This window comes from Dendrobates tinctorius, unplaced genomic scaffold (assembly GCF_039654945.1).
Source record: "Dendrobates tinctorius isolate UK_male_01 unplaced genomic scaffold, ASM3965494v1 ptg000059l, whole genome shotgun sequence".
Lineage (NCBI taxonomy): Eukaryota > Metazoa > Chordata > Amphibia > Anura > Dendrobatidae > Dendrobates > Dendrobates tinctorius.
In genome coordinates this window covers 16409543-16423583 of record NW_027361727.1, presented here as the reverse complement: position 1 = coordinate 16423583, position 14041 = coordinate 16409543, and the positions used below count along the sequence as shown (strand labels likewise).

Genomic DNA, 14041 nt, shown 5'->3' with positions numbered 1-14041 from the left:
GGTAAAAAAAAATGGCAGGGGGTTCGTGACAGCAGCTACAAGACAGAGGCGACGTTCTTCTCTATGGCTGCTGTTGGCACCATAGGGATCAGGGCAAAAGGCAAAACTGTTCTTCACCTCGGGGAATCTTTGGCGTAATACCGCTTTAGCGTGCTCCAACACAACGAGCAGAACACAAAAAATCCAAAATTTTCACTTTGTTCTTTGCTTGCGACCCCCATTAATCTTCATTATGCTGCACATATGCTTGTGTCATGGCCAAAATAGCCATCTAACCCTGGCCTTAAAAAGAATCTGTCAGTAGGTTTTTGCTTTTGCTATATAATCTGAGGAAAGCATGAAGTACGGCATAAAACACTGAATTCAACGATGTATCACTTATAAGGCTGGGTGCTGTTGTTAACTTACAAGTGAACATTTTGTGGTGATTATCATTGCCCTGACTAGCTGACACGAAAGCTCTGGTATGACTCCGCCCCCTCCTGTGATAAGCAGCTCATTGTCTATAGACAATGTACATACAGAGCTTGGTGTGGGCGGGGTTAGCTTCCTCAGCTCTGCTGCATTGCTAAATTGAAGAACTCTGATTGTGTCAGAACGGCTACAGCCAGTAAACTAAGATATACATCGTTGGAATCAGGGTCGCTTTGCCTTCATCTTCCTGCTCTAGACAAAATTGGGGAGTTAAAAATTAGTATTTAATAATGTATTGAAATCGTTAAAACAACTATACAAACAAAAAGGATACACAAATCAAAAAACAAACGTGGGTATCTCCGAACTCCAGATTGTTATTAGTGAGTAGGTCACAAAACCCGCCCACTCTTTAACCCTAAGTCTTACAATTTTATCAATTTAACGTGCCCAATATCGATCCACGATACAGTCTGATGCAATGATACATCTTAGAGAACCATATCAGGAAATGTCTCCCCAATTCCTTTTGGTAGTCACAGGTGTCTCAGATGGGTCCTCTGAAATTAATGGGAGAGAGGGCATAGTCCCAACCCTAACCCGTCTTGCATCCTTTTTAATAGATGAGAAACCAAGTAGTCTGGACGCCATTTGTTGTTAAAAAAAAAAATAATAATAATAATAATTAAAAAATAAATTTAAAAAATCCAACTTTACTCACTGTCTCTGAGTCTGGTGCTGAGTCTCTACTGCTGCTCCCGCTGTTCAGCATAGGCTGCGGTGATAACGTTATGTCAACGGCAGCCAATCACTGAGCTCAGCCGCTCTGCCCGAGTACACAGAATACCCTGCTCAAAGCAGCTGAGCTCACTGAGCCCATAGCGGACACTGGAGCAGTACCAGAGACCTGGGAATGGTGAGTAAAGCACTTTTTTATTTTGTTTACAAATAAATAATAATAATTTAATTTACGTAACGCCAACTTATTCCGAAGCGCTTTACAGTTGAGCAGATTTTTCCGAAAATGGACGACCCCTTTAAGTCTTGTTACTCTGAATATTTACTGTAAATATTTGCAAACAATGTCAGGGGACATGTCAACCGGTGTCTTTAGGTTACAGCTTCTATATAAAGTCACAGCTGAACTGGTGAGCAAAAATGAATCCGCTAATCTGAGTAGTCAGAGCTCCAGGGAATTGTGCCACATGACCTCTCTCTGTCCACCCCGCTAAATGACAGCAAGGGCTCGCGAGGGCAGGGGCATATGCCACAAGCGGTTTTCCGCCATAGAAATTGGCACTTGAGGACGATGTAGTGGTGACCTCGAGCGTCTGTACGATGCCCTGATATAGAGGTGCCCGTCTGAGCGCCAGGACACGTATAAAGCTTGAATTCTAGAACCAGAATTTTCAGAAGCTTTTTCATCTTGAAAAATGTTGTTGTTTTATTTTTTATTGGATTTTTCAGTAAGTTGCATTTTTTTTTTCTAACTCTCCACTTTTCCAGAATTTTTTTTTTCTTACTTAATTGCTTGTAATCATTTTTTTTTTTGCAAATTGGTCTCCATTAAAAATGTTGCACTTCTATTCCCTTGGAGTTGCCCTATCTGTGGTTGACTGCAGAATGAGTTAACTTAGAATTCATCAGTGAGCTTGCTACCTCGGAAAGGTTGTAACGCTCTTATCTGTGTCTTCTCGGCTGATTTATGAACGCAGGTCACAGACTTAAGTTGAGCCTGTGGAAGCCAAGCGGTGCAACATTTCTATTGACCCTCAATAACAAAAATGATTTTTCTTTCCCCAACAAATACCTTTAAGGATAATTTTTTTTTATTTATTTATTTTTTTTAAAAAAGGGACTTCGCACCTTAATTTGGGGGAAGCAAAATGTAAATTTTTTGAGCATATGAAAACATTTGGGACAATTGTAGCTTTCGGCTTTGGGAGAACGGTTTGCGGAAGACCCTCTTCTGTTCTCTATGACTGTGCCAAGTCACGGGTGGGGGAGTTTAGTGGAAGAACATGAACGACTTGATAGAGGTTGTACCGTCCCAAATTGTGAGCCCAGCATCTCCTCCAACATTAAGGCCTGACCTCACCAATGGACGAAGGGGCAAAAATTTCCAAAGACGCCTCCAAAATCTCATAGAAATCCTCCTTCCCAGAAGAGCGGAAGGTGATATAGCGCCAAAAGGTCCGACGCCATGCTAAGGACTATGGATGTAGAACGGGAGGTCAGAAAAGCTCTTGTAGGTGTAATGTGGAGGGGTCCTTCTCCAGGGGTGAGGGGTCCTTGTCCAGGGGTGGATATGCCATTGGTGCACCCTGGGGTCCCAGAGGAATGGTGACCCCATTCCAAGCCACAGGCAGACACAAAGAGGGTCCCATTTACTGTGATTGCACAGGCGCCCTCTTCTTTCTGGTCCGGTCCATAAATATTTTTATCCTTATATGAACATATCTACAATTACTGCTAATTAGCCGCTTTAAGGAAATAATTAATCTTGATCGGATCATTGATTTTTGCCTGGTATCATTGACGGCAATGTAAAGTATATTAGACTCGGTCTACCAGAGTAGCTTGACCCCGACAATGGTAAATTTGCTTTTCCTGATGTATTATTGATCTGTCACATAGTAGCAGGCACTAACCTCAGGCGGCATTCGCAAGACGGGGGGTTTTCGGTTCGCAATTGGGCTGCAATTCCCGACCCAAGTACGGGTCTCCTGACTTGATCTAACAGCCTCCTAGGCACATACGATACTGTATGTCCAAAAAGTGCCACCGAAATGTTCTCATTCTCCCACCGCTTTCGGTTTTGCCAAAAAGTTGCACTTGGGCTGCAGTGTGTGAATCCACCCCTTACACAGTGCGCGCTTACTCCACGCTCAGTGCCGGTAAAATGCATTTCACCTTCTCGTTCAGCTCTGATAGGGAATTGGAAAGACGCCCTAAGTCTGAAACAAAAGGGTAATTTAAGCAATAAAAGAGTAAAAACAATATGTCATCCTCTCTCCTTCGTCCTTGTGTGTCTCCAGGTCATTCGCCGACGGTTACGTCATATTTCTCATAACGCTCTTCTCTCTCCGCCAGCTCGTGGTGCCAGAATATTGCATTCATGGCCTCTTCTGTCTCATGTTTATGTGTGCCGCTGAATGGGTGACTCTGGGTCTGAACATACCACTGCTATTTTACCACCTCTGGAGGTAAGTAGTTATTCTGTATTTATAGCGACTCTGCAAAAACTATTCATTGGTGGAAGAGGTGGTGGCAGATTGGGCAAGGTGCCACAATTGCAATATTATCTATAATATCGCGATCAGTTGCTCCATTGTGGCAAAATTCAACTAATAAAAATTAGACTGCAAGTGCACTGGTGGATGTATAAGTGCACTTGCAGTCCTCGGCCCCTCCTCACTTCTCCTCCCACAGGGCTGTCCTCTACTCCTTGATTGACAGAGGAGACAGTCTTTGCTGCGTCACCTCACTTCTTCTCCTGTCTAAAATCTTGCGCATGCTCTGATTTCTTTTAGGCAAGTGCATGCGCTATATGTTGCACATGTCGGATGGAGGAAAAGTTTAACCAACAGGGATGGGGGGGTGACCCACTTCTTGCCGCTGACAGACACGAGACAGAGACAGGAGTTATATTCAACAGATCCGTTTTTATTGGCCGCCTCTCTGACAACCACCGCACTTCATCACAGGAATTTCACTGTTCTCTTGCTCACAGACCCGGGCACCTTCACCTTTTATTGTCACCATCGTGGCGTCCTTTGTGGCTCTTCCCACCGTGGCTGCCCTAGACACATCCACCACAGCGTTTCACCCTTCAAAGTACACCGTCCACTTGGTACCCCCAGACCGTCTCCATCTGCGGCTACTGTCCTTTTGTGTCACCCCCGTGACCGTCTCCACTGTCAGTTACTCTCTGAAGGCTTTTACCGTCTTTCTCCCTACGGCAGATCTTCCTCTCTAGTGAGCTCCCTTGGCTGACTGGACTTTCCAGAACCTTCCCTGTCCTCTTATACTCCCAGTCCTAGTAGCTCCGCCCACTATCACCTGACAGTTACCTTTGACCAATGGCAGTTACACAGTCACCCTCTCCTACACTCCCCACTGCCCTCTAATGGTCAAACTGCCACATGTCACCCCTTTCTCTGTATCTCAGCCTACACTGCACTATCTCTCTGCCTCTCTCCACAGGCAGACCTGTCCGTCAGTTCAACCTCCCCACACACACATCGTTGATGTCTTAAAGTGCATGCGCCAACCAAAAAAAGGTGCAAAATATCAGCTAGGCAAAAATGACATTGCTTCTTACAGACTGTAAGTTGAGCAGTGGAGGATTGTGCAGGGTTCGGAGACGTAAAAAAGAAAAAACAGTCAGTAAGCCCATCAATATGGCCACCCGTGCGCTTGCAATCTGTGCTTTAAGTTAAGATAAAAAGATGAATTTTGCCACAACTGACCCTGGCACAAAATAGATTTTTTTCCCCCAATTTTTACACGTTGCACTATCCGGGAAAATGTCGTTGACTGGTTCCCTTTAAGTTCATCTACCGAGTCCACGCTGAAGGCAGACGCAAGGTGAAAAAACATAAAAAAAGCTACTGTGGATCATAAGAGGAGACTAGAGAGAGCGCACAAGAATAGCAGAGACGGGATTGCAGACTTTAGATTCGGGTACAAATATAGATACAGGAACCGAATAAAACATCAGGCTCAGATTACAAAATTCAGATGATGTCTGCAGCCTCTGTACTCACTTGGATGCAAAGATCAGGAACACGACTGAGGAACAGAGCAGAGCTCAGTTTAGGATGAGAGCAGAGGTTGTACACGGATACAGGAACAGGATCAGATTTAGGGTTAGTACAAGAAGTCAAAAGTGTTCTGGGTTAAAGGGTGAACCGTCGGTTCCCCTGACTGTGACAGCTGCCAAGAAATACATCATGCTGTCCCACTTAGGTCAGGAGAGCCGCCAGTCCGTGCACTGCCATGTGATCCTCGCATGAGAAATACCGCCATCTATCTGCGCCCTATTTGGGACTATGCAGCTAGATGCCCCATCAATTCGGTCTTAGTAAAGTATTACTTTATACCCCAGTGATACCAGGAAGGCTGAACATCATGTCACTCTGTTCTGTTCTATGGTGGGAGTGGAAACAAAGCGTTCAGTGCTGTGACAGATGTGTCTCATATGATGGAAAACCAATGTCCCGAAGAACCCCATTGGCTGTATTTGACTATACTGGGGTCTGTCACAATTCCCATCATAGTGTTAGTCGTTTTACTGCCTATTTTTTTTTTCAGTATTTTTGATGAAATCCACCAACTAGCCCCATGACAGACAAGAACCTAGCCTTCGGAACAGTTTTCTTCTGTGACATTACAAAAACTTACTTACCGTAGCTATCATTTCTTCACTTCATAGACTAAAGAGAATATTTCAGCAGATTTTATTATGTAATCTGATAGCACGATGATGTAGGGGCTGAGACCCTGATTCCAGCGATGTGTCACTTATCAGGCTGCATTTTTCTGTTTCAATACAATCAGTGTCTTATCAGTAGGAAATTCTCACTATAAGACTAGGTGTCTCGTGCCTCCTGGTCCAAGCAGGGCCCCCAGTACTGATTAGCAGCTCACAGAAAACAGCCAATCAGTGGTGTGAGTGGGGTTATACAGAGCTCAGCGTTCAGAGAACTGCTAGATCTGCAGCAGAGAAAACTCTGATTGTATCACATCTCCTGCACCCGGTAATGTTAAGTGATACATCGCTGGAATCAGGGTCTCTGTCCCTACATCAGATTGCATAGCAAAAACCTGCGGAACAGGATTCCCTTCTAAAGGGATTGTCACAGACTTCTATTGTTAAAACGTTATTCCCATCTCAGACATTTACGGCACATCTGTGCGATACGGAACAATTATGTATGAGATGCAAGTCCCACTTTTAGGATTGGGGACCTGTCCTGCACCACTGTGAATGTAGAGTCGACTGCTCATCTGTGACTTGTTTCAGGAGTTAGAAAAACAGTCAAGCCCCCCTTGGTTATTATTTCTGTGGTTATTAACCCTTTAGGTACCGTAGTCCACCAAAATTTTCCTTAATTTTTTTTTTTTTTTTGCATGATTTTAAAATAGATTGTTTGGAAAACTTGCAACACAAATCAGTCCTGTTACTACAGCATATTGACTAACAATTAAAATATGGTGGCTTGTCGTAGGTATTTCCACCGACCTGCTGATGGTTCAGAAGTTATGTTTGACCCGGTGTCCATAATGAATGTGGACATTCTGAATTATTGCCAGAAGGAGGCTTGGTGTAAACTTGCGTTTTATTTGCTGTCCTTCTTTTACTACCTGTACAGGTAAGTCCTTAGTTATCTTCTGGACATGTATAAAATGGCATATGGCGAGAATATGTAAAAGGAGAGCAGCACTGCGAGCCGGGTATTTCACAGATGGTGGAGGATGCGGGCACTTGAAGCGAGAGCATAGTCTGATAATGTTCAGTTACACTTCATAATCAAGCTTAATTATCTTCCTATTTCAGCTGCCTCCATAACATTTGATACGCATAATAATCACCTTGTCATTTTCATCAACAGGATCACTTACATAAAACCCTTTGGAATCATCTTGTTTCTTTACTGTTGAGCGCAAGAAAAAGTGTAGCTAGGAGGTTAGTTGCAGAATAGGAAGCCCCCTCAAAAAATACATCCTATAAATCCCACGTAGGGACCAAATTTTGACAATTGACTTATCAAATATTCATGAACGTCAAACTTTAAAAGCGCGATTCGGCTGACATGGGGGTCATCGGTACTCTAGATATAGAGACCACCCGCTGAGAGAGAGAGAGAGAGAGAGAGATTTACTTCTTGTGAAATGACAGCACTGAAAGCTAGCTGCACCAATTTACGGTTTAAGCTCCTATCATTTTGTGCTTATATTCTATTAGTCTTCTATTGGGTTCTTCCCGCCTTCATAAATGGGCGTCGTCGATAGATCCGGTCAAAAAACAAAACCATTTTGCAATTTTTTTTGTTTATTAAAATGTTATCCGTTCTTGAGATATTAACACTTTTTTCTTTACAGCTAGCTGCCAAGGAGACCGACCGCCGTTGCTACACATCAGAATATGCGCAGTGCTTACAAGCTCTTTACTGTTCAGCTTGTAAGCCCTGTTTGAAAGCTGGCAGGATTGCTATGGCGTGCTGTTATCTCCTTATCCTGCCCAGCTTCAGCACAGTGCTTACAAGCTAGATTGCAGCGGTGGTCGGTCTCCTAGGCGACGAGCTAAAAAAGACAAAAGTGTTTATCTCAAGAAAGGCAGTAAATTGAAAAAGTGCTTTTTTTCATAATTTGTATCCGACAATATCCAAATATGAAGATGGGAATAACCTTTAAGGATCCTGCAATGCTACCAGTGGATAAACCTGGTATTACCATGTTACATAGCCTCCAAGGATTAAAGGGATTGACTAGTTGTTACCTACTGGGGTTTGACCTCTGTGGCCACCACCAATTCCATGAATGGTGGTTCTGGATGGATTGGTGGCCACTACCCCATTCATTGTTATGGAATTGCTGAAGATGCTCCATTCTAATACGGCATATCGGAGTCGTTTTTCGGGGTCAATGAGAATGCCAGCAGTCGGACCCCCATCAGAGCAAGTTACCACATATCCTATGGATAAGGGTATAACATGCCGTGTTGGAACCACCATAGCGTGGAGGAAGCAGCTTGTCGGATTAGATTCCGGCCGGTTCTTCTACTTTCTTCATTGTCGGGTAACACAATGACGTGGACATCACCCTTTGGAAACCATGGTTTGAATATTTTGTGCTGAGTCCCCTATTTTCATGTACCCGTTGGGGCACCTCTCTGGCATGCTCCCCCATTATATGGGGCTTCAGGCACTGACCTCCATCACACCGATGAAACCTGGAGTAGAAGAATCTAAACCGCCGCAGATACAAAAAATGTTAGAATCGTTCATTTAGGTGAATTCAGAGTATCAGGTATTGATCGGTTAGTGCGTGCGCGTAAAGGGGTTGTCTGAGACTGACATATTGCTGACCTATCCTTATCAATATCACATTATTGGGGCACCTGGCACCCCCAATAAGGACAATTAAAGGAACCCGGAATATCTTCCCGGCCCCGATGACGGGTGTCGATCCCGCAACAATCTCTTCTTGATGTGTCATCCATAACTCAGTCCTAGCCAATCCCTTTAATAGCATTCATAGGTACAGAAAATATATTTAATTAAAGGGTTTTTTTTTGTCATAAACAACATTATTCACAGAGTAGGTGATCTAGGTTTGATCACTTGGGGTTCGACCACTGGGTGGTCCCGCCAGTCGCGTGAACAGGGTTCCCAAAGTATCCATTTTAGATCTCATGGTTGAGGACCGCTCCAGTCACTATCTATGGGAATAGTGGTCATCCATGTGCACAGAAGTGAATGGAGGCATGGTCACGTGTGCACAATTTGGATTCTTGGGGACCCCCGTTCTCGTGAAAATGGTCAGACCTAGCGATCATACATTGATGACCTGACCTGTGGATAAGTTAATAAATGTTGTTTAGGGGGATAACCCCTTTTTATCACACAGCAACCTATACAATCCCTACATAAAAGCAGCATCCTGTACTAATCCCACTTCTTCCTTGCACGCAGGGTGGGGGCCACTGTACGTTATGTCAACGCGTAGGATGCTGTGCCTCTTCTGGTGAGTGAAATGCCCCTATAAATGCCCCCACTACTAGACTCCCTCCTTGGCACTTCCACTTTCTGCATGCTTGTATTGACATTCAGTCCCATATATTGTCCCGGGGGAAACACCGCCCCGATAATAAGCCCACTCGATTGTGAGAGTATCACTCCAATATTTACCAATCAAATGTCAATGTCTTTTTAGCAGACGAATTCCTGAATTCTAACATTGTTTTTCTCTTTCTCCCTTCACCATATTTCCATTGTCTTTTACCTCCACCCTAACTGATCCTACTTACCTTTTCTCCCATCTTTTACCTCCACCCTAACTGACCCTACTTACTGTTTCTCCCATCTTTTACCTCCACCCTAACTGACCCTACTTATGTTTTCTCCCATCTTTTACCTCCACCCTAACTGACCCTACTAACTTTCTCTCCCACTTTCTCATTGCTACACCCTGTGTCTATTATTTTCCTAATCTGACTCCACTATGTTCTCCCATTGGGTTATCACGGCCCGGTCTCTACTTTTCCTCTCCGGCATTCTCCCCCATGGTGTCCATTACATCTCTTTTATTCCTCCTCTCAGTATGATATACACACTCGTCACTTTTTGAATCTAGCCAGCACAGATAAATGAATTTAGGAGACAGAGGATTGAAAAGTAAAAGAGGGTTGGAGATTCTCGCTAATAAGAAAGACCAGAAGGGCATCACTCCATCCATTTTGACTAATATAGTACATTATTTTCTCTTCCCCCAGCCATTTCTCTTTTTCTTGCCCTCCCTTATCATACTTTTTTTTTTGTTTGCCCTTTCTTTTCCATTATTCCCTATTTTAGACTGCTGCTGGCTTACAGCTCTTATATGTCTGTTTGAAGTCTGTGACTTTATTTCTCTAGAAACTGTGTGACGTTTACTGTCAATAAAGGATAACTGTATATATAAATGTATCGGGGTCATTCTTGGATTGTGTAGGACGTGTCACTGACTCACCAGACATTTCTTTACTGTGTTTATTTCACATGAAAAAACTACCATTCATTTAGCTGTTCTGATCTCTGATATGGCTCGCCAATAAAGTACTTGTTAAATTTCTTTATATTTCCCTGAAAGATTTCCCACATACACTACACAGACAAAAGTATTGGGACATGTCTTCAACACTGAATTCAGGTTTTTAATTTAGTCCCATTAAAACAGATGTATAACATCCAGCTCCATCTACTCTGTGTACAACATCCGGCTCCATCTACCCCCAGTGCATAACATCCGGCCCCATCTAACCACAGTGTATAACATCCGGCCCCATCTACCCCCAGCGCATAACATCCGGCTCCATCTACCCCCAGCTCATAACATCCGGCCCCATCTTCCCCCAGTGTATAACATCCGGCCCCATCTAACCCCAGTGTATAACATCCAGCTCCATCTACCCCCAGTGTATAACATCCGGCTCCATCTACCCACAGTGCATAACATCCGGCCACATCTACCCCCCAGTGCATAGCATCCGGCCCCATCTACCCCCAGTGCATAACATCCGGCCCCATCTACCCCCAGTGTATAACATCCGGCCTCATCTTCCCCAGTGTATAACATCCAGCTCCATCTACCCCTAGTGTATAACATCTGGCTCCATCTGCCCTCAGTGTATAACATCCGGCCCCATCTACCCCCAATGTATAACATCCGGCCCGATCAACCCCCCGTTTATAACATCCGGCCACATCGACCCCCAGTGCATAATATCCGGCTCCATCTACCCCCAGTGTATAACATCCAGCTCCATCTAACCCCAGTGCATAACATCCGGCCCCATCTACTCCCAGTGTATAACATCCAGCTCCATCTACCCCAAGTGTATAACATCCGGCCCCATCTACCCCAAGTGTATAACATCCGGCCCCATCTACCCCAAGTGTATAACATCCGGCCCCATCTACCCCCAGCACATAACATCCGACTCCATCTACCCCCAGTGTATAGCATCCAGCTCCATCTACCTCCAGTGCATAACATCCGGCCCCATCTAACCCCAGTGCATAACATCCAGCTCCATCTACCCCAGTGCATGATATCTGGCCCCATCTACCCTCAGTGTATAACATCCAGCTCCATCTACCCCAAGTGTATAACATCTGGCCCCATCTACCCCCAGCGCATAACATCCGGCTCCATCTACCCCAATGCATAACATCCAGCTCCATCTACTCCCAGTGCATAACATCCGGCCCCATGTACCCCCAGTGTATAACATCCAACTCCATCTACCCTCAGTGTATAACATCCAGCTCCATCTACCCCAAGTGTATAACATCCAGCCCCATCTACCCCAAGTGTATAACATCTGGCCCCATCTACCCCAGCGCATAACATCCGGCTCCATCTACCCCCAGTGTATAACATCCGGCCCATCTACCCCCAGTGCATAATATCTAGCTCCATCTACCCCCAGTGTATAACATCCGGCCCCATTTACCCCCAGCGCATAACATCCGGCCCCATCTACCCCAGTGCATAACATCCGGCCCCATTTACCCCCAGCGCATAACATCCGGCCCCATCTACCCCCAGTGCATAACATCCAGCTCTATCTCCCCTCAGTGTATAGCATCCGGCTCCATCTACTCGCAGTGCATAACATTCAGCCCCATCTACCCCCAGTGTATAACATCCGGCTCCATCTACCCCAGTGCATAACATCCGGCCCCATGTACCCCCAGTGTATAAAATCCCGCTCCATCTACCCACAGTGCATAACATCCAGCTCCATCTCCCCTCAGTGTATAACATCCGGCTCCATCTACTCGCAATGCATAACATTCAGCCCCATCTACCCCCAGTGTATAACATCCGGCTCCATCTACCCCAGTGCATAACATCCGGCCGCATGTACCCCCAGTGTATAAAATCCCGCTCCATCTACCCACAGTGTATAACATCCAGCTCCATCTACCCCAAGTGTATAACATCCGGACCCATCTACCCCCCAGTGTATAGCATCCAGCTCCATCTACCCCCCAGTGTATAGCATCCAGCTCCATCTACTCCCAGTGTATAACATCCAGCTCCATCTACCCTCAGTGTATAACATCCGGCTCCATCTACCCCCAGTGTATAACATCCGGCTCCATCTACCCCCAGTGTATAACATCCAGCTCCATCTACCCCAAGTGTATAACATCCGGCCCCAGCTTCCCCCAGCGTATAACATCCGGCTCCATCTACCCCCAGCGCTTAACATCCAGCCCCATCTACCCCAAGCGTATAACATCCAGCTCCATCTACTCCCAGTGCATAACATCCAGCCCCATCTATCTCCAGTGCATAACATCTGGCTCCATCTACCCCCAGTGTATAACATCCGGCTCCATCGCCCGGTTGTATAACATCTGTCCTTTCACCCCCCCAGCATATAATATCCAGCCTCATTGCACCCACCCCTTGTAACACCCAACTCCCCACCCCCAGTGTAAAACATCTGGCCCCGGCAAAAAAGCCTCCTGCCCCTCACCCCCCGTTTATAACATTTGGCCCCATTGACCCCCAACATCCAACTCCATCGCCCACCTGGAGTACAACATCCAGCCCCTCATCCCCGGTGTATAACCTCCGACCCCTTGTCCTCCGGTGTATAGCTTCCAGCCCCTCACCTCTGCTTTATAACATTCTGCCCCATAGCCCCCCAGTGTATAACATTCAGCCCCATCACCCCTCAGTGTACTGTATAACATCAGGCCCCATCTCCCCTCGGTGTATAACATCTGAGACCCTTGCCCTCCGTTGTATGACATCCGAGACCCCTTGCCCTTCGGTGTATAATATCCAGCTCCATAGTCCCCCAGCGTTTAGCATTGGGCCACTCGCCCTTTCTGTATAACATCCAACCCCTCACACCTGATGTATAACATCCAGCCCCTTGCCCTCGGTGTATAACATTCGACTCCTCGACACCGGTGTATAACGTCCGGCCCCTCACCATGCCTTTACTAACCTGTGACAGAACGGCCGGTGGTGCAGAGCTCGCTCATACCAATGCGGTCCTGTAGTAGGAGCCCCTGGGGCAACAAGTCCGTTCATGATATTTCTTCCCTCCTAAATTTTCCCCCAATCTCCTGTGAGTGATATTATTGAGAAGTGGAAGGAACCGCAGCAACTCAGCTACAAAGTGTGGACCAAGTACCATTACAGAGCAGAGGGCCGAGTGCTGAGAAGCAGAGGACAGAACTGTCACCAACACTCAGTTGACTCCATAACTGCAGAATCCAGACCTCCTTTTATATTAACATCAGTACAAACAATGCCCCCCATGAGAAGCTTCATTCCTGAGTAGCTGCATGTAGCCGTACATCACCAAGCACAATGCCGAATGTCAGATGGAGTGGTGTAAAGCCGCCACCACTGGAATTTGGACTAAACATGTTCTGTGCAGTGATGGATCACACTTCACTTTTGGTGTCTGATGGATGAGTCTAGGTTTGGTTAATGCCAGGAGAACATTACACGCCTGACTGCATTGTGCCAGCTGTACAGTTTGGTGGAGAAGGTTAACGCTATGGGCTTATTATCAGGGGTCGACCTTGGCTCATTAGTTTTACTGAAGGGAAATCTTAATGCTTCAGCACAAGACATTGTAGCTTCCAGCTTTGTGGGACCAGTTTGAGGAAGATCCTTTCCTGTTCCCCATGACCTTACCCAGTGCACAAGGTCCATACAGACGTGGGGACAGGAGTTTGGTGGAAGAACATGACCGACCACACAAAGCCCGGACCTCCACCCCTTCCAAGACCGGAGATTGTGTTCCCAGCCTTTCCCCAACATCAAGGTCTGACCTCACAATTGCTCATTTGTACAAATGGGAAAAAAAATTCCTATACATGCCTCAAAA

General features: G+C 45.7%; 1 protein-coding gene across 2 annotated transcripts in view; it reads left to right on the top strand.

The window, feature by feature from the left end:
- The window catches only part of CNIH2 (cornichon family AMPA receptor auxiliary protein 2), an 81883-nt gene extending 71784 nt beyond the window's left edge, over positions 1-10099 (top strand). The window contains exons 4-7 of one of the 2 annotated variants that reach the window (XM_073578478.1): positions 3508-3620; positions 6648-6791; positions 9114-9165; positions 9741-10099. In XM_073578478.1, coding sequence (XP_073434579.1) covers positions 3508-3620; positions 6648-6791; positions 9114-9147 — 291 coding nt within the window. In that variant the 3' untranslated portion in view covers positions 9148-9165; positions 9741-10099. The remainder of the gene's footprint in view (positions 1-3507; positions 3621-6647; positions 6792-9113; positions 9166-9740) is intronic. The other variant, XM_073578479.1, reaches the window with a different exon arrangement.
- The last annotated feature ends 3942 nt before the right edge of the window (positions 10100-14041 follow it).